At 43.4% G+C, this 23990-nt stretch overlaps 1 protein-coding gene across 12 annotated transcripts; it reads right to left on the minus strand.

The window, feature by feature from the left end:
* Positions 1-23584, minus strand: TMBIM6 (transmembrane BAX inhibitor motif containing 6). 12 transcript variants are annotated; one of them, XM_063784773.1, is made up of 11 exons: positions 22800-22963; positions 20394-20523; positions 12379-12464; positions 11846-11954; positions 9171-9291; positions 6656-6704; positions 6451-6548; positions 6169-6248; positions 5601-5701; positions 3145-3220; positions 1-2065 (listed from the first exon to the last, which is right to left on the minus strand). In XM_063784773.1, exons 3-11 carry the CDS (start codon positions 12432-12434, stop codon positions 2042-2044), a joined length of 714 nt encoding a protein of 237 aa, XP_063640843.1. In that variant the 5' UTR covers positions 12435-12464; positions 20394-20523; positions 22800-22963; the 3' UTR covers positions 1-2041.
* Positions 23585-23990: the final 406 nt, after the last annotated feature.

The following is a 23990-nucleotide window of genomic DNA, read 5'->3' on the forward strand; positions in this document are numbered from 1 at the left end:
AAAGGTTAAGGAATTTTCTTTATTTTTTACAAATTAAGACTATGCAGATTTCATATATTTCTGAATCAAAAACACCTTTGTCTTCACAGTATGAGTTAGAATGCAGCCTGAGCTGAAAATCAAGAAACTAGAAAAGAAAGTGGTAGAGATAACTATATTAAAAATCTGTTAGGCATTTTCTTTAAAAGTAGGTGTGTTTTTTTGTTTTTTTTTTTCTTTTTTTTTAATATCTTGTCATTCTTGGCACTGTTTCTAAAGAAAAACTCCATTATCCCAAGCAAAAAAGCACAGAAGGTGGAGTTTGGCTTCAAGAGATGTTAACTCAAAATCTTAGGCCTAGCAGAGAATCACCAAATTTATGGAGAGTTAACAGGGGTTTAACAGGAAGGAAGTGCCTTTAGTAAGTTCTCAAGCCAGAGGCTGGAGGCAGCAGCTAAATCAGAGGACAGCATCCTCAGTGAAAGTGAGCCATTTGGGGTGGCATGTCACTCCAGGAATAAACACAACTTAGAAACAAATGATTTCGTGGGATAGCACAGTGACATGGTGCACTGTGAACCTGAGGCCACTGTGTCAAACTGTGCACTGGTTGTGAATAGGGAGAGCCAAAAATTATGTCCTACTGGTAATGAGCTTTCAATGGCTCGATCCTCTCACACTGAAGCTCTGTAGAGCAGCTCAGAGCCACAACCACTCCCAACATTGACCCTTCTGGGGGCAGCTGTCTGTGGCAGCCCACAGGGAAGAAGCTGGAGATCCCCATTAGGACTGTCCACCCACACTTGAAGCCACAAAACTGCAGGGATTGGGGCTCTCACTGGTTTGGTCGCCTAACTCCCGCCTAAAAGGCCACAAATTTCTGGAAAACAGGTAACAGACCAAAAACTAAAGTGCATCAGTAAAATGAACATTTATCTACTGCCCCGAATCTCTGGCTTGACACTACCTACTGGTGTCCAGTTGGAGACAGACTAAAATGCACTGAAGGACTATTAGGATTGCTGCCTCCTAAGTTATCACAGCCTCGCTCTGTTGATGTGAATGAGGAACTACTTGGTTGTTAAAGGAGATTTTGCTCCCTGCTGCCCCAAACAGGTCCTTATCTAGGTTTGCTCCCCACTGCCCCAAACAGGTCTGGCAGGATTGGTTACAATGATCTCCAGAGGCTCAACCATTCCCCTTCCCTATCCTTGCTCGGGACATTTAATCACAGCCACCTAGTAGAGGCCGCTCAGTAAGGGGATAACAAACTAAAAAAACAAAAACAGGGCAAGTTTAGGGGAACCCTACGATGCTGTACCTTGATACACATAATCAGCCTTTTCAAAAATGCCTGACAAGAATTAGTCTTTCCTTTGTGCTGAAGTCTTCCCACCCATGGATGGAAGCAGGCTGACTCCCTGAGGGTCAGGCAAGGGGTGGGAAAGGGAACACATTACTTTTGTGAAGGCAAAGCAGAAAGGTGTGTTTGCCAGACCAGCATGGGCAGCTCAGAGGAAGCAAAGCATCCACCAGAAGAGGCTCTCCATTTTCTTTGTAGGGCCTGACAGTTGAGATTTGAGGCTGAGTTAACAATGGGACCACTGAACTTCTTTCCAATGGAAAACTCATGGCCCAGTCACACAGGAACTGTGCGCATACCAAACAACGATGAGGAAGGAAGGGCCGGGTGGCTCTACCAAACAGTTCAGGTCCACTGGGTGAATGAAGCCTGGTGGGAAAGCGGACTCCTGAAGTTGGCGCCCTCTGCTGGTCCCACTTCTCATCGTGGCGGGTCGACTGCCTGAGTAGAGGAAGAGGCTACAGATGGGGTTGACAAAAAAGGGAGTGAGGGGAACCCCAGGAAGATGAAGCCAAACTCCAAACTATATTCTGCTAATCAGTTTTTTGATCAAAAAATTCAAAATAGAGGAAACCACAAAGTACAAAAGCTTTTCTGATGCTTTTCATTATCACAGAACACACCACCTGTAATGTGTGCAAAAAGGAAATGAGGGGTGGAAGGAGAGGAAGTCAAATTGGGAAAGGCTGGATGGTCACTTCATTTCTTCTCTTTCTTCTTATCCTAGAAATGGAGAAAAATCACCCAATTAATTTTTTGACATTTGACATTCAAGCTAAAACTCTTGAGTGAGCATTTAGTTAGGGACTAGAAGTGAGCCAGACAATTAAAAAGAAATGAGAAATACTTCCTTAGCTCAGCAAGAACTGAATCTTAACCACATCCTACTGGTGGTTCCCAAAGTTGCCGACAGACCGACCAAGAATAAAGGTTAAGCAGCTGTCCCCACCCCCACCCCAGGAGTGCCTAGGTGGGCTGCCTGATTCACAGCCACTACAGCTCAGATCCCAACAGTGAAGGCTGCAGATGGCACTCTATCCTCAAAGAGTGAAACTAGAGGCCAAGACCACCAACCAACCATTAGGCGCGAGAAGTGCTCCACCCTGCAAAGTGAGCATGACTCTGGCATAAACTGACATTCAGAAATAATTTGGTCCAGCAGAATTCTTCATTCAATCTTGGATGGAAGCCCAGTGTATTAAGGAATGAAAATTGAGTTGCTTGTTCTGAAACTTGTACATCTGCCTAGTGCTCAGTCCAACCATGGCATAGCCCAGACAGAGCCAGCAATCCTATCTGGTCAGCTACTCTCGCTACCACTATGCTATCTCTAAGCTCCATAAGGTCTATAAAGAAAAGCTCATTTCATTTGTTTCCCCCACTGCTTGACTCAACTACGTTGGATACTCATTAGCCCTATATAGAATGCTTCCTTGGAAAAAAAATTAACAAATGGATAAAATTAGTCTACTTCTGAAATTTACAACGTCCTCCACAATACCTTTCTCTGAGTCACAACTATATAGCCTTTAAATTATTCATGTAGTAGGTTGTGTTTACTGCCACTGAAGCTTTTTTCCCTTTCATACTAAACTCAGGGATTAGTTAAAAAAATTTTTTTTTCACTTGCTGCTTTTTTTCTAACAACTGAAGACTTCTGGTTTACCTCTTACTCAGTGGCCTGCCTTACAGTTACCCTGGACCTAACACAGTGTGTGAGCAAGTTTTCAAATCTGAAGTATACACACATGCCAAGCTCAGGAGCCATTATTGTCTCATCTTTGGGTTGTAGGCTAACTAACCTTTTCATTCATGGCCAGGATCATCATGAGTTTTCTGAAGAGAGTAATGAAATCTAAGAAGAGATCAATGCAGTGCCTGAAAGGCAAGAACCAGATTAGGATCTGTACTTCAGACTTTCTTTTATCCACAAGCCCACAAAGATGCAGAATATAAACCCCACCCCCACCCCCACGAGCCAGCTTCTCCCACACTTTACCCCCAACTAAGGAAGTAAAACTCTGGTGTCTGAGATCCTTTAGACTCATCGAAGTCATGCGGCATAGAGAAAAGAGACTAGGCCGGGCACAGTGGCTCATGCCTGTAATCCCAACATTTTGGGAGGCTGAGGCAGGTGGACTGCTTGAGCCCAGGAGTTCGAGACCAACCTGGGTAACACAGCAAAATCCCGTCTCTACAAAAATTAGCAGGGCATTGTGGCATGTGCCTGTAATCCCAGCTACTGAGGAGGCTGAGATGGGAGGAACACCTGAGCCCAGGGAGGTTGAGTCTACAGTAAGCCATGACAGTGCCACTCTCCTACTGCGGCTTGGGTGACAGAGCAAGCCCTGTCTCAAGCGCTCTGAACTCTGCAGAGGTCCAAGTCTGAACCCTTAACTACCACTAATTAGTCATGAGACTGAGAGAATCACTACATTAAAAAAAAAGTGCCGAGCGCAGTGGCTCACACCTGTAATCCCAGCACTTTGGAAGGCTGAGGCGGGCATCACCTGAGTCAGGAGTTTGAGACCAGCCTGACCAACATGGAGAAACCCCATCTCTACTAAAAATACAAAATTAGCCGGGCATGGTGGTGCATGCCTGTAATCCCAGCTACTCAGGATGTTAAGGCAGGAGAAACACCTGAACCCGGGAGACGGAGGCTGCGGTGAGCCAAGATCACACCGTTGCACTCCAGCCTGGGCAACAAGAGCGAAACTCCGTCTCAAAAAAAAAAAAGTGAGCTGGGCATGGTGGCCCATGTCTGTAATCCCACCACTTTGGGAGGCTGAGGAAGGCAGATTGCTTGAGGCCAAGAGTTCGACACCATGTCCTCACGGGGCAACGTGGCAAAACCTCGTTCTACTAAAATTACAGAAATTAGCTGGACGTGGTGGAGAGTGCCTGTAATCCCAGCTACTAGGGAGGCTGAGGCACAAGAATCGCTTGAACCCAGGAGGCGGAGGTTGCAGTGAGCTGAGATGTTGCCACCGCACTCCAGCCTGGGTGACAAAGCAAGACTGTCTCAAAAAAAAAAAAAGAAAAAAAAAAAGTGGCTGGGCATGGTGGCTTAAGCCTGTAATCCCAACACTTTGGGAAACCAAGGCAAGAGGACTGCTTGAGACCAATCTGGGCATATGGTAAGACCCCATCTCTACAAAAAATAAATTAGCCTGGCATAGTCGCACGTGCCTGTTGTCCCAGCTACTCAAGAGGCTGAGGCAGGAGTACTGCTTGAGCACAGTAAATTCAGGCTGCAGCGAGCTGTGTTCACGGCACTACGCTACTGCCTAGGCAACAGAGCGAGACCCTGTCTCTAAAAAAAGAGTGTATCTTCTACTCATTGTTTAAAAAATACAGAAGTATAAATAGGAAAAGGAGAAAGATCTCTTTCCCTCACTTCTGCCTGGAGGTAGCCACTATGGATATGTAAATATATAGCCACCCCCCAACACTTTTTTTTTTTTTTTTTTGAGAAGGAGTCTCGCTCTGTCGTCCAGGCTGGAGTGCAGTGGTGCAATCTCCGCTCACTGCAAGCTCTGCCTCCCCGGTTCACACCATTCTCCTGCCTCAGCCTCCTGAGTAGCTGGGACTACATGTGCCCGCCACCACACCCGACTAATTTTTTGTATTTTTAGTAGAGACAGGGTTTCACCGTGTTAGCCAGGATGGTTTCGATCTCCTGACCTCGTGATCCGCCTGCCCCGACCTCCCAAAGTGCTGGGATTACAGGCATGAGCCACCGTGCCCGGCCCCCACACTTTTTTTTTTTTTGAGACAGGGTCTCGCTCTGTTGCCAGGCTGGAGTGCAGTGGCGCGATCTTGGCTCACTTCAACCTCCACCTCCTAGGTTCAAATGATTCTTATACCTTAGCCTCCTGAGTAGCTGGGATTATATACATGTGCCACCATGCCCAGCTAATTTTTTTATATTTTTAGTAGAGACGGGATTTCGCCATGTTGCCCAGGCTGGTCTCAAACTTCTGAGCTCAAGCGATCCAGTGGCCTCAGCCTCCCAAAGTGCTAGGATTATAGGTGTGAGCCACCACACCCAGCCTATTAGCCCAGATTTTTAAAAAATCTGAAATCTTTCAGGAATTGAGGAAGATTATGGTACACAGTTCCAAAACCGTGGGTTTCCTACCACATACACTCCCAAAGCTTGGCCACCTATGTTCAGCCAATGCCAACCTAAGTTCAGCTGCTGAACGGTATGCCTCAACCTTCATGCTTGTTAAAGACTAGTTCCCACACTCACCAGATATAATCTTGATCTCCATGTTCGGCCTTTTCAATAATGAGTTGAGTATCAAAAAGGACGAAGCCACACATGACCACCAGTCCCACATACAGGTTTGCCTAACAAATGTAAGAGATGAAGTTACTATACAGCAGAAGTTGCAGAGAAAAAAAAACCAGCCATACTTTCTGGCTCATAGTCACTTGAAAGTACATCAAATGTGAACCCTATGAACATTACCATTCACGAGAACTGCAGCCTAGGGTGAAGACCACATTACTTCCCTAGGCACAATACTGCACTGGTCACTGGAAGAGTTTCAATCATTTTAACAATCAGCCACTGCCAGACTGGCCTTACACAAATGGTGTCTGAGCAAACCATTTTCTCTTAGCAATGCCCAGCCTTGTGCAGCCTGTTTTCACTTGTGGCAGAAGGCTCCATCCTATGAAGGATAATGGGAAGGCTTAGAGAGCACTGCCCAAAGTAGTACAGAAAGAAGTGCAAAAAAAAAAAAAAAAAAAAAAAGGAAAGAAAGAAGTGTGTGAGGCAAATGGCTGCTAGAAAGTTCCAGGCTAAGTCTTACCTGGAAAAGCCAAATGGATCCAAAGAAAACATTCCCCAGGGAAGACAAAAGCAACAAGCTCAGGGCTGACATCAAGATACCTATAAGACACAGCAAAAAGCTGTCTTGAGAGAAGCCAAGGCAAAGTAAAGCAATCCCATTAAAGCCATTCCTTAACTTCCCCCAGAATGAAGGTTAATCTCAACTCAATAGTCGCAAAGGAGTTAGGGGTAAGGAAGGAGTACTAGTGAGAATTCTGGCTAAAGAGGAGCCCCCATTCCCTGTTTCCCAGTTCACACTTACCTCCCAGAAAGAGGTAGCTACGGCGCCTGGCATAGAGTGCACTGAGGGTGAAGCAGGTAAAGATCATTGCTGTGCCCATGAAAGCAGTGGGAAGGATGCTGTTAGAAAAAAAGTCCATTAGATTAAGGGCTACAGGTATACGGTCTACATTTAGAAGGTATATTCATAAAGATAAAAGCACATAAGACACTACCAAAAGAGTTACCTGGGGTTGACGGCAATACAAAACTCCAGGGCAGGGCCCAGGCCAACTCCTAGAAAACAAAAAACCCAGAACACAGTATTACGATCAATTCTTGAATAGGATCCTCATCCAAAAGCTGATCCCAAAATATAGGCATACTCATGCTCTTAACAAACGTGGACTAAAGAATTAAATCTCTCTCCCCTCCGCTGTAATTGTTTTCAATAAAATGTATACCTGACTGCGTTTTTTTTTTTTTTATAGAAATAGCTGCAAAATTGTCCTCTTAGCTGAAAATCATGGATGACCTCAGGGAGGGTACAGAGATTAGAAGAAAATAAAGTAGGCATGCCAAACGTTTCAGAGCTAGAGTGATGTAAGATGGTAATATAGGCCAGATCAGGAATTAGAAAAAAAGGATAAAGAGCAAAACAGTGCCTCGTGGCCAGCAACCTTATAGTCATGTAGGACTGACTCCCCTTTGTAGCAAAGAAAGGTGAGACTGGTTCTGCAGGTGGACACCTGCCAACAGGAGGGCAACCTGTTCCAGCTCTAACATTTCTTTCGTTCTAATTACTTTCCTCTTTCCTTCTGATAATTCCACCCCTTAATGCCTTCAAAAACTAGCTTGCCCTGATGCAAAAATCTTAATCCCTAAATCTCTTCCTTTCTAAAATTTCTCCTACATATATTAGACTGTCACTCAGAACAAGCTGTTCTAATTCAAATGTTTTGCAAACATTTTTATTACATAGCTTGAGTCTTGTTTCCTTTATGACAATTCTAGAAGAGCTGTGCCTTTCTTTTTTTGAGAATCAGCAAAGTGTCCTGCACAATAGATCTCAATGTATAGCTTTAATGCACTGTCTGTAAGACTCAGAACAGAAGCTCCTATGATAATTGCCAGTATGGGTGCAACTAAGTCGGATTCTCAAGTCTAGTTTATTAAAAGTTCTATACCTACTATTAATAGGTTATGCTACCTAAGCTCTTGAACCTCATTCATTCAAGTACACAATGGCTATTTTTGGACACAAAAGTAGAGTCACAGTGGCTACTCACAGAGTTTCCCCTAATGGATGGGGAAACAAAATGAACCTATATGAGATTAGAAAGCAGGCCAGGAAGGCCAGGCACGGTGGCTCACGTCTGTAATCCCAGCACTTTGGGAGGCTGAGGCAGGTAGATTACCTGAGGTCAGGAGTTCGAGACCAGTCTGACCAACATGGTGAAACCCCGTCTCTACTAAAATACAAAATTAGGGCCAGGGGCAGTGGCTCATGCCTGTAATCCCAGCACTTTGGGAGGCCGAGGTGGGCGGATCACGAGGTCAGGAGTTCGAGACCAGCCTGGCCAACATAGTGAAACCCCATCTCTACTAAAAATACAAAAGATTAGCTGGCGTGGTGGTTGATGCCTATAATCCCAGCTATTCGGGAGGCTGAGGCAGGAGAATCGCTTGAACCCGGGAGGTGGAGGCTGCAGTGAGCCAAGATCGTGCCACTGCACTCCAGCCTGGGCAACAAGAGTGAAACTCAGTCTCAAAAAAAAAAAACAAAAAAACAAAAAAAAGCGCTGGGTGTGGTGGCTCATGCCTGTAATCCCAGCATTTTGGGAGGCTGAGGTGAGCAGATCACGAGGTCAGGAGATCAAGACCATCCTGGCCAACATGGTGAAACCCCGTCTCTACTAAAATACAAAAAATTAGCCGCTGTAGTCCCAGCTACTTGGGAGGCTGAGGAAGGGGAATCGCTTGAACCTGGGAGGCAGAGATTGCAATGAGCTGAGATCTCGCCACTGCACTCCAGCCTGGCAACAGGGTGAGACTCCATCTTAAAAAAAAAAAAAAAAAGCCAGGAGGCAGGGTACTATGGCTCACGCCTGTCATCCCAACACTTTGGGAGGCTAAGGTGGGTGGATCACTAGGTCAAGAGATCAACACCATCCTGGCCAACATGGTAAAACCCCATCTCTACTAAAAATACAAAAATTAGCCGGGCATGGTGGCACATGCCTGTAATCCCAGCTATTTGGGAGGCTGAGGCAGGAGAATCGCTTGAACCCGGAAGGCAGAGTTTGCAGTGAGCCAAGATCACGCCACTGCACTCTCTAGCCTGGGTGACAGAGGGAGACACTGTCTCAAAAAAAAAGGAAAAAAAGGGCCAGGCACGGTGGCTCATATCTGTAATCCTAGCATTTTAGGAGGCCGAGACGGGCGGATCATGAGGTCAGGAGATCAAGACCAACCTGGCTAACACGATGAAACCCCGTCTCTACTAAAAATGCAAAATATTAGCCGGGTGTGGTGGCAGGTGCCTGTGGTCCCAGCTACACGGGAGGCTGAAGCAGAAGAATGGTGTGAACCTGGGAGGCGGAACTTGCAGTGAGCCAAGATCGAGCCACTGCACTCTGGCCTGGGCAACAGAGCGAGACTCTGTCTCAAAAAAAAAAAAGAAAAAAAAAACGGGGGTGAACTAATTAAGAGATACTGAAAATATAGCTCACCCCTCAAAATTAGACAAATCCCTTAACGTACCTGTAAGGAATGCAAATCCAGCAAGAAGTCCCAGTCTTTTCTGTTCAGTTTCATGGCTATGAGGTGTTGCCATCAGCCAAATCATCAATATCAGGGAGCCCAAGGCAGACAGCAGGCCAGCCTGTTAGAGTCAGAATCAATCAATCATTAAAACACTTGAAAGTTTCAAATTTATTTTGCAAGAGACCTTTATTGGGTTCAAACACTCATCTGAACTTCCTAACATTTGCTTATAACCTGGAGGCAGGAGAAAAAGTAGTGTTTTCTCAGGGATGGGGCTGAGGAGAGAACCCAGAAGCCTTGAAGCACAGAGTTAGGACCATGGTGGATGCTGGAGGCTCTTCTGGCTTGCGTAGTCCTTCAACTACAGTACAACTACCCAAGTCAAACTATGAGTGAGTCTTGCCCAAAAAATAGAAAGGATGAATGAAACGTGACAAGTGCTTAAAGTACATTCCATCTGTAGAACAAATAGAAATGATCCCCCTTTGATCACTTAAAAAAAAAACATGGTGGCTCACGCCTGTAATCCCAGCACTTTGGGAGGCCGAGGTGGGCAAATCACCTGAGATCAGGAGTTCGAGACCAGCCTGACCAACATGGAGAAACCCCGTCTCTACTAAAAATACAAAATTAGCCAGGCATGGTGGCACATGCCTGTAATCCCAGCTACTCAGGAGGCTGAGGCAAGAGAATTGCTTGAACCCAGGGAGGCAGAGGTTGCAGTGAGCCAAGATCACGCCATTGCACTTCAGCCTGGGCAACAAGAGTGAAACTCCGTCTCAAAAAAACAAAAACCAACAAACAAAACCCCCAAAAACCAAAACACCAAGACACATACATATACAGAAGACTGCAAAGTACTAAAATGTTAACAGTAGTTATTTCTGGATGATGGGATTATGGAAGTTTCTAAAATACTTCCTTCTCATTGCTAGTCTGTTTTCTGAATTTTCTAAAATGAACACATATTAGCTTTGTAGTAAGAAAAAAGTGTTTCTTTTTTTAAAAACGCCAAGTGGAAAAAACTATAGGCATTAGAAAAAAGAGAAATCATTAAGGATGGACGTAGACACTGAAGTTCCTTCCTTCCTTTAAAGGAAGAAGTTGATTCTCATTATTCAGTGTTTATGTTATAAAATCACAGTGGACAATGAATTAGTAAACCCTTGTTCCTGAGGGAAATAAAAGGTAGGTAGGTTCCTGCAAGCCTAAGGTCACAACATTTTCATCAAATGATCAATAGATACCTTGCTTTTATGTGTGTTTCTGTTTAAGGACACCTCATTTGACATTATTTTTGATTCCTTAACATTGAACTCACAGTTACAACAGCAGTACAACTCATGCCGGAATGAAGCTTATCTAATATACACATTTTCTTCATAAGGCACATTACGGTCTTTCTGCACTCAGGAATACTAGACAGCACTTCAGCACTACGCTGTTTGCATTCTGAACAGCAAAATTAAGCCAAGCATGGTGGCATGTGCTTGTATTCCCAGCTACTTGGGAGGCTGAGGTGCGAGGATCAATTGAGCCCAGGAGTTTGAGACCAGTCAGGACGACACCACAAGACCTCCACTCAAAAAACCCAGCAAAATCACCAATTAAAAGCACAAAAATACAAAGGAAGTGGCACTAAATGACCATGAAAAGAACATTTGTTTACAATATGAGAACTGAAACAAGAAGGCAGAGCACTGTCTTGTTCAACCTCAGCTGAAAATACTGCAACAGCAGGGTGACTCAACTTTTTCACCACTCTGTGACTGTCTGCAAAAAGTGCCATGAGTAACAGAGCGAGACTCTGTCTCAAAAAAAAAAAAAAAGTGCCATGAGTATTGATTTTGGGGTTACAAATTTTAATGAGTAGGTGAATTCACAAATATAGAGTCTGTGAATAACAAGGATTGATTGTATTTTACTAAATTATTTAAGGGCTAACCTTGCCTAAAACTCAAGCGATCAAAGCCCTATCCTTTGAGTGTCTAAAGTAATTTTTCACACAATCCCTGCCAGGAGATGCCTGAACATAAGGATAGTTCTCAACAGTGGCAAATGCCAACAGAGGCCCACCTCTACATTTATGCTAAAAGGAATACTCTACAAAGGCACAAGACTATGTTAGGGAGTCTTCAAACTTTCTGGTTATTCCTCAAACTGTACCTTCTACTCCTACTGACCAAACCCAGATTCTCTCTCAATACAGGAAAACAAATTGTTGAAGGTTTTTACCCAACCATGCAGACAACAGTTATCGGAAAATAAAACAGGTCAATTCCTTAAAAAGATCTCAATCCTGCCTCTCCTGATAGTTAATCACACAATCAGAGTTTTGTAAAGGAAGAATGGAGGAAAAGATAAAAAGGCTTCTGTGCCAAAGAATCCCAGCATGCATGCCATGAGCCTACTCAGTGGGTGGGGGTCTTGTACGTCAGCAGCACACCATTCAGTGCCAAGGTTAAGGCATTCTGTTTTTCGGTATCTAGAGGGGGCACAGTTGCCAGAAAATTAAAATGGCTTTACATGTCCTGATTTAATGTCTGAGTTTAAATCCTAAACTACTGATAAAGATTAAAGAGAGGAACAGGGTCCCTTGGACCACCTTGCTGAGCTGGTTTTTTCCTAATGTAATTTGTACCACAGCAACCAGGAGAGAAAATCGTTCTTACCTGAATGAAATGAGTGACCATATGGACATAGGCCCCTGCAGCCGCCACAAACATACAAAGGGCAAAACTTGCATAGACCTTCTTCAGGTGCTGCTGCGTTGACGGGGTTCTAAGAAAAGAATGTGAATAAGAGCAATCACTCCCAGATCAATCTCATATTTAAGCTAAGAAGAATCATTTCTCTCTTTCCCTTCCTGGGAATATGTAAAAGTTCTGTTACAAATAGTTTGAAATACTTTTAGGAAAAGCATATTACAATAAAAAATAATATTTTGAAAATAGGTTAACAGAACCTTAAATGCTGAGGAAGACCAAATGCCCAAAATTATGAATAATCAGTACCCAAACTAGAATAAATGCCTTTCCAATAACCACACAGCAACGTGTAGAATCTGGACATTTTCATCAGGTCCTCTGGATTCTGGCCAAGTTAATTTGTTAGCTTATACACACAAAAGTTATAAATGCAGAAAAGGGACAAAGAGATATGAAAAGAAATGCAGTACAAAACCAGTCAAGGTCAAAACACTTACATATGAGAAAATTTTAAAAGCGCATCAAAGTTGATCTTTCGATCAAATATGTTCATGGTTCCAGAGTCCGTGCAGCAGTCTCCACTCTGCAGAATAAAGAAAGGTTAGAGTCATTAAGTCATACAGAATCACACGAACAGCTTATAAAAAAAAAAAAAAAGCAACATGTAAGTTCAGAAAGATGAAAACTTGCCTAAAATTCTACAGCCCTAACACAACCATTTTTATTTTTATGTGTCCTACAATATATTTGCAATCATAGTCAACCATCTTAAAGAGGACAGAGGAATTCAATGCATCATCTTCTCCCTCAAACTATTTTGTTACTATCATCTGATTTCTATTCTTTCAGGTGATTTGCCACTTTAAAAGGCAGTAAGTTTATAAAAGAAATTCTCAATTAACAATCTAGTTAAAGGAACCTAGACATTGGCACATAAAGCAATTTTATGTCATTGTTTCAAGATGCTGAAGAATTCCCTTGGCTGGGCATAATGGCTCACTGAGGCCTATAATCCCAGCACTTCTGAGAGGCTGAGGTGGGCGGATCACCTGAGGTCAGGAGTTGGAGACCAGCCTGGCCAACATGGTGAAACCCTGTCTCTACTAAAAATACAAAAATTAGCTGGGTGTGTTGGCACACACCTGTAATCCCAGCTACTCAGGAGGCTAAGACAGAAGAATTGCTTGAAGCTGGGAGGCAGAGGCTGCAGTGAGCCAAGACACGCCACTGCACTCCAGCCTGGGCAACAGGGCAAGAGTCCGTCTCAAAAAAAAAAAAAAAAAAAATTTATCTCACTAGCAGCACCTCAAAGATAAAAAACAAAACTTTGACTAGTCTTAACAAAACAAACAGAAACTATAAAGCTGGGTCTGGCATTAAGACTTGCATTTTAAATATATGCGTATCAAATTTTCTTAACCTAACACATTTAAGAACTGAACTGAAAAGGACTCACAATTTTAAAAAAAGAGAGGTTCCTACCTCCATAAAAAAGGAATTTATGCAGAAAGGAGGATTTTTTGGGGGGTATTTTTTTGACAGTTTCAGAACCTTTCCTACAGAAAGGTTAGAACAGTACAAAGAATTCCTGTACAACGTTCACCCAGATTTCCTAAATGCTAATATTTCACATTTGCTTCATCTTCTTTCTATATAGCAATATATAGACAGATGTAAAAATATTTTTTCCCTAACCATACAGACACAGTGCTCCTAAATACTTCAGTGTGTATATCCTGAAAGCAATGATCAAAATCAGGATATTAATACTAATGCAATACTATTTCTAATCTGCAGACCTTATTCAGATTTTTGCCAACTGTCCCAATGTCAAAAAGGGCATTTTTAAACTGAACTATATCCAGGTTAGATCATATCAACACCATAAAGTCAAGTTCTTAAGTTTTGCTCCCTCCCCTATTTCACATGCAATCCTAAGTAAACGTGTTCAATCTACAGTACTAAAGATCCAGTCAAGAACTTTCATCTCTTCTAAATATAAATCCTCCAAACTGCTATCAGGGCCATAATGCCCATCCATTTTAAATCTACCAGAAAAGGAGGGGCAGGAAGGAAGGGATTCAAACATAAAGTTGTGTGAAACGCCACCTACTGAATGAAGCACTCTAATCAGCACCCAGCGCAACACTCAGAACAATTCATCTAGGTAATAATAAAAGTTACAGTCCCCAAACAAATTTCCTAAGGAATCCTGGGCCAGTGGAAAGATATAAACATCATCTGCTTCCTGAGGCTCTCTCCCACAAATGAAACAATCACAATGGCTGGCTTGCATTCTCTGGTTTCTTCTTTCCTTCTCTCATTAACATCACTACTCACCTCAGAACTTTTGTTAAGTCTGTTCTTAAGGACAGATACAGTGAGAAGTTGCAGAACCTACTAAGGTTGTTGCTCTCTCCTCTGAGTCACACGGATCTGGGCCCTCTTGATCTAGATGGTGCAATTCTTGCAGGTTGTTACAAGGCCAACCACAGCCTTCCATAACCAAGATGAATATGACTATGTCCTCTAGAGAGCACACTTACAGCATGGCAGAATTCAGCACCTGGAAAGTGTCTTTGTTTAAGGTTTCCCATTAACACCCCTAATGACATCCCTAGACAGCACTTACAATAATACTGAAGCAACTTTCAGAGCCAAGTTTCTCAGTATTCACAACAGCAACGCTAAAGAACCTCTTGCTTCCAATTACAAGAATTAAAGAAAGGTAAGGGATGGAGCGGGGTGGATCCTCAAACGCCCAGGGGATTCTAAGAAAGAGGCAATGCTCATGTAACCAGACCCTGCTTGGCGGAATCTGTTCGAGGGGAGGATGGCAGAAACTCCCCTTTCTCAGATACCTCTCTGACATTTCCCAGGGGGTACTGACTGCCTCTTTCTGGTTCTCTCTTAACAACTGTTGATGGAAAAACCAAAACCATCAAAGGCTGTGTGGGTTGGGGCAGGGGGATGAGATGTCAAATGGCAATTTCACTTTAATTTAATAGAAGCTTGTGGTTTGAAATCATTAAAAAATAACTAAAACTTCTGTTTTTCAATATCAGTATTTCAAAATTTAAAACAAAACATGTAACTACCAAATATTATAGATGCAAAAGGGCACAGCAATTTTATTAGCTTTATGGAGAAAAAAAAGAAACCTGGTAAAGCAGATGGTCCCTGACTTACCAGGGTTGACCTATCACTGGGAGAAATTGATACTCATTCGGTACACTCCTTGATTTGCGATGGGTTACATCTGGATACACCCATTGTAAATTAAAAATATCGTTGAGTCAAAAATGACTTACAGGTTGGGCACAGTGGCTCACGCCTGTAATCCCAGTACTTTGGGAGGCCGAGGCAGGTGGATCACTTTGACGTCAGGAGTTCGAGACCAGTCTGGCCAACACGGCGAAACCCTGTCTCTACAAAAAATACAAAAATTATCTGGGCATAGAGGCACGCCCCTGTAGTCCCAGCTACTTGGGAGGCTGAGGCAGGAGAATCACTTGAATCCAGGAGGTGGAGGTTGCAGTAAGCCGAGATCACACCACTGTACTCCAGCTTGGGCAACACAGCGAGACTCCGTTTCAAAAAAAAAAAAAACAAAAATGACTTACAAAAAGAAAAGGACTTACATTTTCAACTTACGGTATTTTCAACTTATGATGGGGTTTTTCCAGATGCAGCCCCGTCTTGAGGAGCATCTGTATACATTTAATGTATATGACACAATGTACAGATGACAATTTCAGAAATGTTAAAATGTGAGAGGGAATACATAGGTCTTAGAATCAAAGAGATATGATAGTTTGCTCTAGAGCTGTTCCAAATAGACAAGAATATACAGATAAGTAATGAGATCAAACTGTTCTGACAAGTTTTGCCAGATAAAATAAACTTACCAAGTTTCAATCTTAGCTTCAACTAGCGAAGCTCAGAAAAGATACCTACATTTGAATGGCCGATATGCAAACTCAGCCAAACAAGATTAAGTTGCACTTAACTCAAAAATAGCAGCTCTCATATCAAGTATTTTCCATTCTAGGAGCAATCAGCTCTTAAGAGCTTGAAGTATTATATTCAGTACCATTAACCAAGTAACTCGCTAACATTCCAGAGGAGCCCACGGTTAAATGAAAATCTTTGTTTTAAAAAAACACATTAAAATGTTATAGTTTACCACAATAAAGAAAAAAAGTACATTACAAGCTGCTAAAAAATTCAATACAGCAGTCCTTTCACACCTCTAAGCCTATTACTTACTAATTCAACTCTAAAATAAAGAGGAGGGGTTATTTACATAGAATACAATGTGGATAGTGCCTCCTGGAGTTGTGGAAAATCTGCCTATACTGCGTTTGTAACTGAAAAGTAAATGTTCAGGTGTTAATCATAACCAAATTCCTCTAATTTCATTCAGAGCCTCCTGTTATGCCTTCATCCCAGGAGAGGAAAACCTGTCAGAAGCTGTCAACATGTCATGCACATACTGCTAAAGTTTTGCTGAAGTGTCATCATTCTGTGGTATCCCTGACCAGCCTCCTCTGCCAGAGCCATGCAAAAACAAAAAGCTAAGAGCTTAATACATAGCTCTCCCAAGAAAAAACTCAAGTAAACACAATTGTTTGAGTTAGATATTCCTGTGGTCTGCTTTTGCTTGGGAAGACAGGAACAGCAGGGGCTGGTAGGAGACAGGCATTCTTAGCAGTGGACATCTAGGTCATGTTAAATGCCTTGTTTTGTTCTAGGTATCTCCCTTACCCTTGTCCTAAAATGAAAGACTATTATCAAGGGTCCAGCCTTAAATTAAAACAAAACAAAACAAAACAAAACAAAACAAAAAAAACAGGCTGGGTGCGGTGGCTCACGCCTGTAATCCCAGCACTTCGGGAGGCAAAGGCAAGCAGATCATGAGGTCAGGAGTTGGAGACCAGCCTGGCCAACATAGTGAAACCCTGTCTCTACTAAAAATACAAAAATTAGCTGGGCGTGATGGCGGGCACCTATAGTCCCAGCTACTCAGGAGGCTGAGGCAGGAGAATCGCTTGAGCCAGGGAAGCGGAGGTTGCAGTGAACTGAGATCACGCCATTGCCCTCCACCATGGGTGACAGTGCGAGACTACGTGTAAAAAAAATTTAAAAATTAAAAAAAACACAACCATTCTCTTCAGTCCTATTCCCACACACCTAGGAGCTACAGTGAACATGAAACATGCTGAAGTAGCCAAAAGCTATGCAAAACAAAACTATCGTGGATTTAGTATGCATTCTATGCAATGCTGGAGCCAAGACAGACTTTGCCTCAGTGTGTACAGCAACATTAAAACAGCAAGTCAAAGAAACACTGTTCGCACATTTAATTAAATATCAGTTTATGTTTTATTACGAAGACAATAAAGTCTCAAGGTTATGTTCACTTCCAAAAAACAAAAAAGGAAAAAGGCCATGCACAATGTCTCACACCTGTGAGCCCAGCACTTTGGGAAGCCAAGGTGGGAGGGTCGCTTGAGCCCAGGAGTTCCAGACCAACCTGGGCAACACAGCAAAACCTCATCTCTGCAAACAATTAAAAAATTAGCTGGGTGTGGTGGTGTGCGCCTGTTGTCCCAACTACTTGGGAGGCTGAGGAAGGAGAATTGCTTGAGCCCAGGAATTTCAGGCTGCAGTGAGCCATCATCATGTTGCTTCACTCCAGCCTGGTAACAGAGCAAAAATGTGTCACTGCACCCCAGCCTGGGCAACACAGCAAAACCGTTTTATAAAATTAAAACAAAAAAATTAGTTTGTCAATTACATGGTTCTTTCTTCCTGTTGTATTAATTCAACCATCCTGAACCTTGTTCCCACATATCTAGAAGGGACCAAATTGATACTTAGAAGAAAAATCCCATATAGTTTAAAAGAGGGGAAAGGGCTGGGCACGGTGGCTCATGCCTGTAATCCCAGCACTTTGGGATGCCTAAGTGGGTGGATCACCTGAGGTCACGAGATCGAGACCAACCTGGCCAACATGGTGACACCCAGTCTCTAGTAAAAAAATACAAAAATCAGCCAGATGTGGTGGTGGGCGCCTGTAATCCCAGCTACTCAGGAGGCTAGGGAAGGAAAATCGTTTGAACCCAGGAGGCAGAGTTTGCAGTGAGCCGAGATCGCGCTACTGCACTCCAGCCTGGGTGACAGAGCCAGACTGTCTCAAAAAAACAAAAACAAAAAAAGGAGGGGGAAGAACTGTTAGTAATTTGTCAGTAGTTTTTTTTCTTCTTCTTCTTCTGTGTTTTTGGCCAAGAAAGCTTTCCATTCATTAGTTTTTACTACTGAGTAATGTTCATACACTGTATAACCATGTCCCCTGCATAGTGGTTAAGACTGCCTGCTACTTCTGAATCCTAGTTATTTCCTTAGCAGTGGGACATGCAGCCAAGCTTCTGGCACTTAACCTCACTGTACTTCAGTTTCACCTACCATGTGTAAAATACTAATACATAACAATCCTTATTTCCTAAGGTTGCAGATTAGGTGAGATAATACAAATAAAGTTCTTAAAATAGCTCTTTGTACACAGAATGAGTTCAATACATGGTAACCATTGTTATTACTGGTGTACTAACATTGTTATTACTGGTGTACTCATTACTACAATGTCTTCAGTAGATTATTCTCTTTTAAAAGTCTAGTTTTAGCCTGTAATCCCAGCACTTTGGGAGGCTGAGGCAGGCAGATCACTTGAGGTCAGGAGTTCGAGACCAGCCCAGCCAACACAATGAAACCCCATCTCTACTAAAAATACAAAAAATTAGCCAGGCGTGGTGGTGGGCACCTATAATCCCAGCTACTTGGGAGGCTGAGGCAGGAGAATGGCTTGAACCCAGGAGGCGGAGGTTGCAGTGAGCCGAGATCGCGCCACTGCACTCCAGCCTGGGCGACAGAGCGAGACTCCGTCTCAAAAAAAAAAAAAAAAAAAAAAAAAGAGAAAAGAAAATTATAAACTGAAACATAAAGGCACTTGAAAAATCTCATTACTGGTAAAAGTATAGATGCTCGATTTACAATGAAGTTACATCCCAATAATCCCATTGTAAACTGAAAGTATCGTAATTTATGCACTTACTACATATAACCTACCAAACATTATAGCTTAAGCCTAGCCTACCTTACCTTAAATGTGCCCAGAACGCTTACATTAGTCTGAAGTTGGGCAAAACTATCTAACGCAAAGCCTACTTTATAATAAAGTGTTAAATATCTCATGTGAAAATATCATACCAGATATCCCTAGTCTGGGAAAAGATGGAAATTCTAAATGTGCAGGTTTTTTTTTTTTTTTTGAGACAGAGTCTCGCTCTGTTGCCCAGGCTGGAGTGCAGTGGCACGATCTCAGCTCACTGCAACCTCTGCCTCCTGGGTTCAAGTGATTATCATGCCTCAGCCTCCCGAGTAGCTGGGATTACAGGTGTGTGCCACCATGCCCAGCTAATTTTTGTATTTTAAGTAGATACAGGGTTTTGCCATGTTGGCCAGGCTGGTCTCGAACTCCTGACCTCAAGTGATCTGCCCACCTCGGCCTCCCAAAGTGCTGGGATTACAGGCATGAGCCACCATGCCTGGCCTGAAGTACAGTTTCTAGCAAACAGGTAGCACTTTTGCATCATTATAAAGTAAAAAATCATTAAGTCCAATCATCATAAATTGGGGCCCGTCTGTACTTTTGTTTAAATGGCATACCTTTCTTCTAGCACATTTATACTATCTCTCTTGTCCCACAGGGCCATGGGCATTTTGAGACAGCCTAATAGCCACTAAGTGATAATCTGATATGGTAAAGGATTTGATGAAGTAAATGCGCAAAAGCTTGATGCTTTCCCTGCCACTCCCAGGAGGTAGGTCAGTTCAGTTTCAGAACCATCCAAGGAATTGTTTCATTCAACTAGGACCGAGCTTTGATCTTCCCAGGTGGACACCCTAGATGTCCCCACCTCTCCCTTAACTTGGACCCAAATCCCTGGATTAGCTAATACTGAATCCATCTCTCCAGGGGGCTGCCTCAAAACCAAACCAGTAACTGGAGATGAAATGCCTACTGCCTTCAGTAAATTATTTTTTGTACCAAACGTTGACACTACTTCATCTCCCTCTCTATAACGTTTGACAGATACTGAATCCTAAGAAGGCCCCAAAATCCTAAATACATAATCTTCTTCCAGTATAAACCAGTAATCCCTCCCTAATAACACCATATTTAGCCCAAATGGGGAGCACACATAAATTAGGACAAACAGCACACCCACTTCACCCTCACTGGTGAAGCTCCTTTTTCAAGTGTTTTGGATTCCAGTTAATTGTGCAGGAACTTCTCACCCTGAGGGCAGAGCTTGCATCTGGTTCAGCTCAGCTATCCCCAAGATTTAAGCACTACAAAGTCTCTAGAGCAAATTTAGACCCTATTATCAGATCAAGAGTGCTGTAACCTCAAATCAACATTCCCCAGCTGGCTCAGAGTGGAACCTACCTCAAGGGGTCACTCAGATAACCTTTAAGTCAAGGAGACAGCCTTTCTCTCCTTGGTCTCGAACACCATCTTTGGAAAACAAAATGTGTATAAAAACTACGAAGGGCTGCATGCAGTTTGGTTAGAAACTCTGGGGGAACAAAACAGAGTGGCAGAAGACATTTCTACCAGATTCTACAACCAGGTCAAAGTAGTAAAGGAAAAAAAATTAGAAGTTAGAGCATCAGAATATTCAATGGTTTCTCTAGAGAAAATTAATGCCCTTGGGCAGTTTACGAAATAAAATGAAACTCGTCAGGCCAGCAGTAGTACCTTCTATACTAATACACCTGACTATATTTATATAAAATTTATAACTTTTAAGGTGCTTTTATATATGTATCACCTTTAATCCTCACACATCAACCCACAAGGAAAGGGAAAGATTAGGCCCATTTTATACATCTTTTTTAAGTTCAAAAAGGCAATGTAATAGTGGCAAGAGGACAGGATTTGGTGTCACAAGTGCTGCCACTTTCTACTATATAACCTAGGAAAAATCATTTTACCTAAGGTTATTTCAGCTTCCTCATCTGTAAGATAACGATGATGATCAATACCTGCTCTACTGAATGCCAATAAGAAAATCTGTGTGAAATCAACGTAAAGTACTAAAACAAACATTAGTATTGATTTGACCAACATTAGAAAGTTAAATAGCAGAGCCAGAACCAGATTTGGGGTCTTCTGACCACTATAGTCTAGTGCTCTTTTTACTATTCCATCCTACAGTAGAAAAATAAGCTTTATTTATATAAGCTTTCAAAAGTTTCAGCCATAGGTGAAAACAAATCTTTAAAACAAAAAAAACCCTCCCAAAACATACACTGATTCCTATGACATTTTTCTGCATTTTCAGCATTTGTATAAAGAGCACGAACTATATCTATAATCAGGGAAAATAACTTGAAAATGCTAAGTATCTGGATTAATTTTACCTTTTCTTATTCTTCAGGAGAGATGACTCTTTTTCTTTAGGAAAGGATTACAGCTGTAATCCTAGCATTTTGGGAGGTCAAGGTGGGCGAATCGCTTGAGGTGTGGAGTTCGAGACCAGGCTGGACAACTTGGCAAAAGCCCGTCTCTACTAAAAATACAAAAATGAGCTGGGCATGGTGGTGCGCGCCTGTCATCTCAGCTGCTTAGGAGGCTGAGGCATGAGAATTGAATGCACCAGGGAGGCGGAGGTTGCAGTGAGCCGAGATTGCACCACTGCACTCCAGCTTAGGTAAGGGAGTGAGACTGTCTCAAAAAAAACATAATAATAATAATAAATAAATCGCTTGAGTTCTGGAGTTGGTAAGCCTGGGCAACATGGTGATATCCCATCTCCACAAAAAATACAAAAATTAGCTGGAGCTGGTGACGTCCACCTGTGGTCCTAGCTACTCAGGAGGCTGAGGTGGATCACCTAAGCCAGGAGAGGTCAAGGTTCAAGTGAGCCATGACTGCGCCACTGCACTCTAGCCTGGGCGACAGTGAGACTCTGCCTCAAAAAAAAAAAAAAAAGAGGAGGAAGGTACTAAACCATGTTTCCACAACCAGATAAATAACGGAAGAAGCAAACTATGGATCAAAAGCACAGATTGTATTTCTCAAGGGTTCAACTATTCTGTCCCTACTGGAGTAAAGTGGCGGCAGAGAATCTAAATGTCAACACATTCTTTAGGCCAGAACAAAAATATTAGACACAAAGAATAAGAAAACACCAAAGAGTGTAAATACAATAATTACAGAAAAAAGTGTGTATACGCAGGTCATAAGAAATGTGTTTATGCAATTCCGGTATCTTTCCAGAATTCAATTCTTAAACCACACATACAAAAGATAAACTGTAAATAAATATCAATAAGTAACTAGAAAAGTCCATTTGCTATTTATTTACCTTTGACCTTAAAATCCTTGTCTGTTTCAAGCACAGTCAGCCCTTCTACTGGGTTACACATTCACAAGTTGCTAGAACACAGTCTCAAGTTCATAGTGATTTTTGTTGTGGGGGTGGTCAATGAAAGGCTGATGACCCCAAGCAGTCCGGGCTGGCACCGGGTAGTAATTCTACACTCAGTAAATATACAAAGATACCAAAGCCTACTTGTTACCACAGGTCCAGCAAGTAGGCCCAAGATAAAAACTGCCCAACGACGCCCTTGCTGAGCAGACTTAGAAAGACGCCCACAAAACCTCAAGACCAAGCAAAGCAAAGCCACCTCACCTGCCCAATCCGAAAAGAGCGGGGCCGCCCCGTGGGCCTGGAAGGCAGCCCCAGCCCCAGACTCCTCTCACTTCCCGCCTCTGCCGTTGGCTAAGTAACTGAGGAGCCTCGCGTGTCACAGAGGAGTGTGACGTCACCCGCCCGCCAGGCCCTACCTCGAGTCTTGGCTCCGGGCCGCTCACCCAGGGTCAGCCCGACCAAAGGACCCGCCCGCAGCCGAACAGCAATCGGATGGGTGGAGTTTCGCGTTCCTTCACCTCGGAAGGACGTGCTCTGAATTCGAACGATCGAAGCTAGGCCAAGGGGCCCTGCGTCTACACTTAGTGGAGGAGAAGGAGCGGGAGAAAGGAAAAGGCGGGCTGAGAAGGGGCCTTCGCCAGCGCTCTGGGGCAGAATAGAGGCCTCGACACCCCCCAAAACCCCCGCAGACTCGCCTCCGCCCCACCCCCGCTTCAGCACTGTTGCGCACGCGCAGCACTAGTTCCCTAGCTTCCCTCCCCACCCTGTTTTCCCGAGTCTGGTCTCCGAGCAGGGCCTCGTTCCTTCAGGGTGCCATCTGTCCGCAGAAAGAAGCTACTGCCACTCTTGCTCAGACAGTAACTGCTAACTCCCTTTCCATTTCTCACTCCCAGTTCGCCCAGTACTAGGTTCAGACGTACCTTCCTAACCCGCCTCTCCAAGTCCTACCAGCGCTTCTAACACCGGATGTGCTCTGACTCGCCCACTTCCGCTCCCGATCCTTTACCCGGCGTACGCCTCTCGAGGGAAACCCCGCCCTGTGGTCCGCTTAAGACCAGTCCTCATTGGCCGTTGGCCGCACTCCTGCCTTTCCATTGGCTGTACGTGCATAAACAGCGGCTGCTTAGTTCAGAGGCCTGAGCTTGTCGATCAAGACTACTGGCCACCAACCGCCGTCGAAGCAAAAGGTCTCCGCCTTCTTACCGTAGTAAGCCAGGGTCACGGTGCGCTGCTGCCTCTAGTGGAGAAAGTGAAAATGGGCCGGCCCCGCCCGGGACAGCCCGACGGCTTGTGAAGGGGTAGCGCTGCAGTCTTGGGATTCTGGCTTTAGTCTTGTCATGCAGTGTTAAAGGGGGAAAGCGATTCAGAGAACACGTTAAAAAAAAAAAAAAAAAAAAAAGCGCCCTCGCAGGGGGCGATTTACCGTGAAACTAGTGGAGCGTAAGCTTCAGAGCACCTTTGAAAACACTTCGATTTCTCTAGAGTATGCGAGAAGGAAATAGCAGGATTCCAGGAGGAAAACCAGAATTTAGGAAACCACTTTCTGGAAAGATAGAACAGTTCTTTTCAGCAAAGAATACAAATATCCAGGGTATGATTCTCAGTAG

Source organism: Pan troglodytes, chromosome 10, assembly GCF_028858775.2.
Source record: "Pan troglodytes isolate AG18354 chromosome 10, NHGRI_mPanTro3-v2.0_pri, whole genome shotgun sequence".
Taxonomy (NCBI): domain Eukaryota; kingdom Metazoa; phylum Chordata; class Mammalia; order Primates; family Hominidae; genus Pan; species Pan troglodytes.